The 2,789-nt window shown below is 35.7% G+C and overlaps 1 protein-coding gene across 2 annotated transcripts in view; it reads right to left on the bottom strand.

The window, feature by feature from the left end:
- Window positions 1-2,789, bottom strand: part of LOC125646413 (uncharacterized) — a 6,970-nt gene extending 4,181 nt beyond the window's left edge. Inside the window, exons 1-3 of one of the 2 annotated variants that reach the window (XM_048872668.2) lie at window positions 2,713-2,789; window positions 515-769; window positions 264-313 (exon numbers count right to left, since the gene is read on the bottom strand). In XM_048872668.2, coding sequence (XP_048728625.2) covers window positions 264-313; window positions 515-769; window positions 2,713-2,728 — 321 coding nt within the window. In that variant the 5' untranslated portion in view covers window positions 2,729-2,789. Of the gene's footprint in view, window positions 1-263; window positions 314-514; window positions 999-2,712 lie in introns of both variants that reach the window. The other variant, XM_048872667.2, reaches the window with a different exon arrangement.

Genomic DNA, 2,789 nt, shown 5'->3' with positions numbered 1-2,789 from the left:
CATGCATGTAATCCAGTAATGAGTACTCAGCTTCAGATCCACTCACCAGTGCTGTTTCAGCAACTCACCTAAACCTGATTAAGTACCTCATCATATCATTGTATGATGTTCCTACAATGGCATGAACAACTCGTTGGGAATATATGTCCTGAAGGGAACTTTGCATGCCTTTACTATTCAGCAATTAACATGATTAATGTGTATTTGTAATACACAAACTAAATATCATAATTTCCATGATGTTATTTTCTATTTATACTTACATATGTATCTGTTAAGTATTGCTGACCATACTGCCCCGCACATGTTTGACCTGTCAATGATACAAGCAAGATCATTAATCAAGCAAATCAAATTTGCAAATCTGGAGGAAAAGTGCATGTACATAGTGCTTTATTGTATTTTCTTACAAAAACTTAAAATAATTGATTTAGTATGCATGAATTAACATGTCCTTGTTTATTTTACAGAAGTTTTATTGTAACTTCTGTAGTGACTCTACCAGAGAGGTTACCTGTGGTGTTGGCGACAGGGTAACCTGACTGAGGTGGATAATGGCTGGCAGGATAACTGGAAGGATATGTTGGATACTGAGGAAAGGTGAACCCCCCTACACCTTCAGAAGTCACTGGGTAAGGTGGTACTCCTGGAGCCCCTACAGGCCCATTAAATGTGCTCTGCACTGGGGCGTAGCCCTGGACTGGTGGGCCCTCTGGGTTGTTGGATGTTGCCTCTTCATATGATGGTGGTGCTCCATATTTTGATGAATCTAGAAAGTACAGGTATATCAGGTGCTTGAAATAAATGAGCATAATGCAGAAATGATAGGATGATTTGTTCCTGTTAGCTGATTTTGATGGTCAGTGGCCAAAAAGCTTAGTTTGATGAGTAGAGATTCAATGGCGCTGGGTTCAAATCCCAGTCTGTTCTGTTTAGTTTTCTCTCTTCCTGTTACAGGTACATCATCATTTCATTCATTGTGATGTTTAGAAATTTGTCTACAATATTGAAAATGACCAATTATCATGCTGTCGGATAATCCAATATTAGACCCTGGGTTTTAATGAACAATTCATTGTTGAATCTACTATCACAATAACTCTAGTATTAGGTGTAAAGAAAAGATTTCAAAGTTGACCCCTAAATGAGACATCACAACAGCTTTAATCATGTAACAATGAAATAAGCAAGACCTGTCACGGAAAATTAAATATTCATAGGATTAACGATCTAATTTACCAATACAACCAGTCATTGGATCAAAGCTTTCTGTCTTGTTTCATACCTGTCCAATTGAATTCTTAGAATGTTCTTTACACACTGATTTTGATAATGGATTTACACACCTATTTTGGCGGGTGTATGAGATTGATCACTGTTCACAGAGACACATATATAACAGAGATTATCAACTTTCTCTTGTCTCGTATTATCTAGCAGTCCCCTATTTTTGGGTAAAAATGCACACATTAATTTGAATTACTTATAACAACTTAAAAATGAAAGATATCAAGTTCCAACCTTCCAAATTCTATCACTAAAACATTCAACATATATTATTTTCAGAAGATGTTTCACTTCAAAGTAAAATGAAAGTGAACGCGACACATGATCCAAAGTAGAAAAAATCAATACAAATAATTTCACAAAACATTTAAATCACCATCTTGTGACGCAGTGTCATAAAGAGTATAAGGTTTAGTGTAGTGAGCTACTTTAAGGGAAGGGTATAATGTCCCGATAGTATAAATAATGTCATGAATACTTATATTTCTAAACTATGAAATTATGAAGTGCATTAACCAAACTTTTCTTACTTGTTATAGGCCTACTCAATATTAATATTTTTTATAAGAATCATGCAAAAAATTATAAAATGCATCTTAAATATTATTTATTTATTTGAAAGAAAAAATGTCTGGAGTAATGACCTGATTTTGGGGTATAATGACCTGGTGACTTGATAAAACTTTCGATTTAAGCATTTTCTCCGGTTCTGAATTTTAATTTCTTATTTCATTCTTGTAAAATATAACATATTCAAGGTGTACATTGAAGGCTTCAAGAAAGTGCCACATCTCCCTTAGCCATTACCCGTCAATTCAAAAGACCCGTTGTTTAGTTTAATCAAATGGAAGAAATTGAAGAAGAATTTGGAGAAGGAGGAGGATTAGAAGGGAGAAAAAGAAATTCTAAGGGGAATAGGTTCTGGAGGAGGAGGTCAGAGGAGAGGGAGGAGAAAAGCAAAAGTTGGGGTTTTGGAACTGGGGACTTGGGTGGTCGGGTATGGGCTAAAATTGGCGACCAATCGTGTCCACCCTCACGGCACGTTCGGTCGCCCGGCTACGATACGTGCGGCACTAATGGTCGTCGGTGACCAAACGTGCCGTAACAAGGCCTAAATCTCAATCATCTTTTAAAAATTAACATCAATATTCTAAGCGGTAAAATGCCGCTGTAAGAGTTGTTTATCTCTTTTAGATAAGTGTATTTGTTGTTCGTTAACGTTATCTTCACCTTACATTCATTTAGATATACGATGATCCAATGTACAGTAACTGTCTTCGATACTGCGATAGTCGATACTCATTTTTCGGTTTAATCAATATTGAATTCAATTGATTACAGTCTTGACTAAATTGATTCCTTTTTTTTTTCTTTTTTTTTTAAAGAAGATACTTTCATCTGACTTAATCTATGGAGAAGAAATACCGTCGTTTGCGAACATCGTTGGTTTTCCCAAATTCCTGTCAGTTGGTATACCGGAAGTAGTAAATAAAAAAACGATG

The sequence above is a fragment of the Ostrea edulis genome, chromosome 6 (genome assembly GCF_947568905.1).
Source record: "Ostrea edulis chromosome 6, xbOstEdul1.1, whole genome shotgun sequence".
NCBI lineage: Eukaryota > Metazoa > Mollusca > Bivalvia > Ostreida > Ostreidae > Ostrea > Ostrea edulis.
Note: the sequence above shows the minus strand (reverse complement) of the source record. Positions and strands in the feature narration are given on the sequence as shown.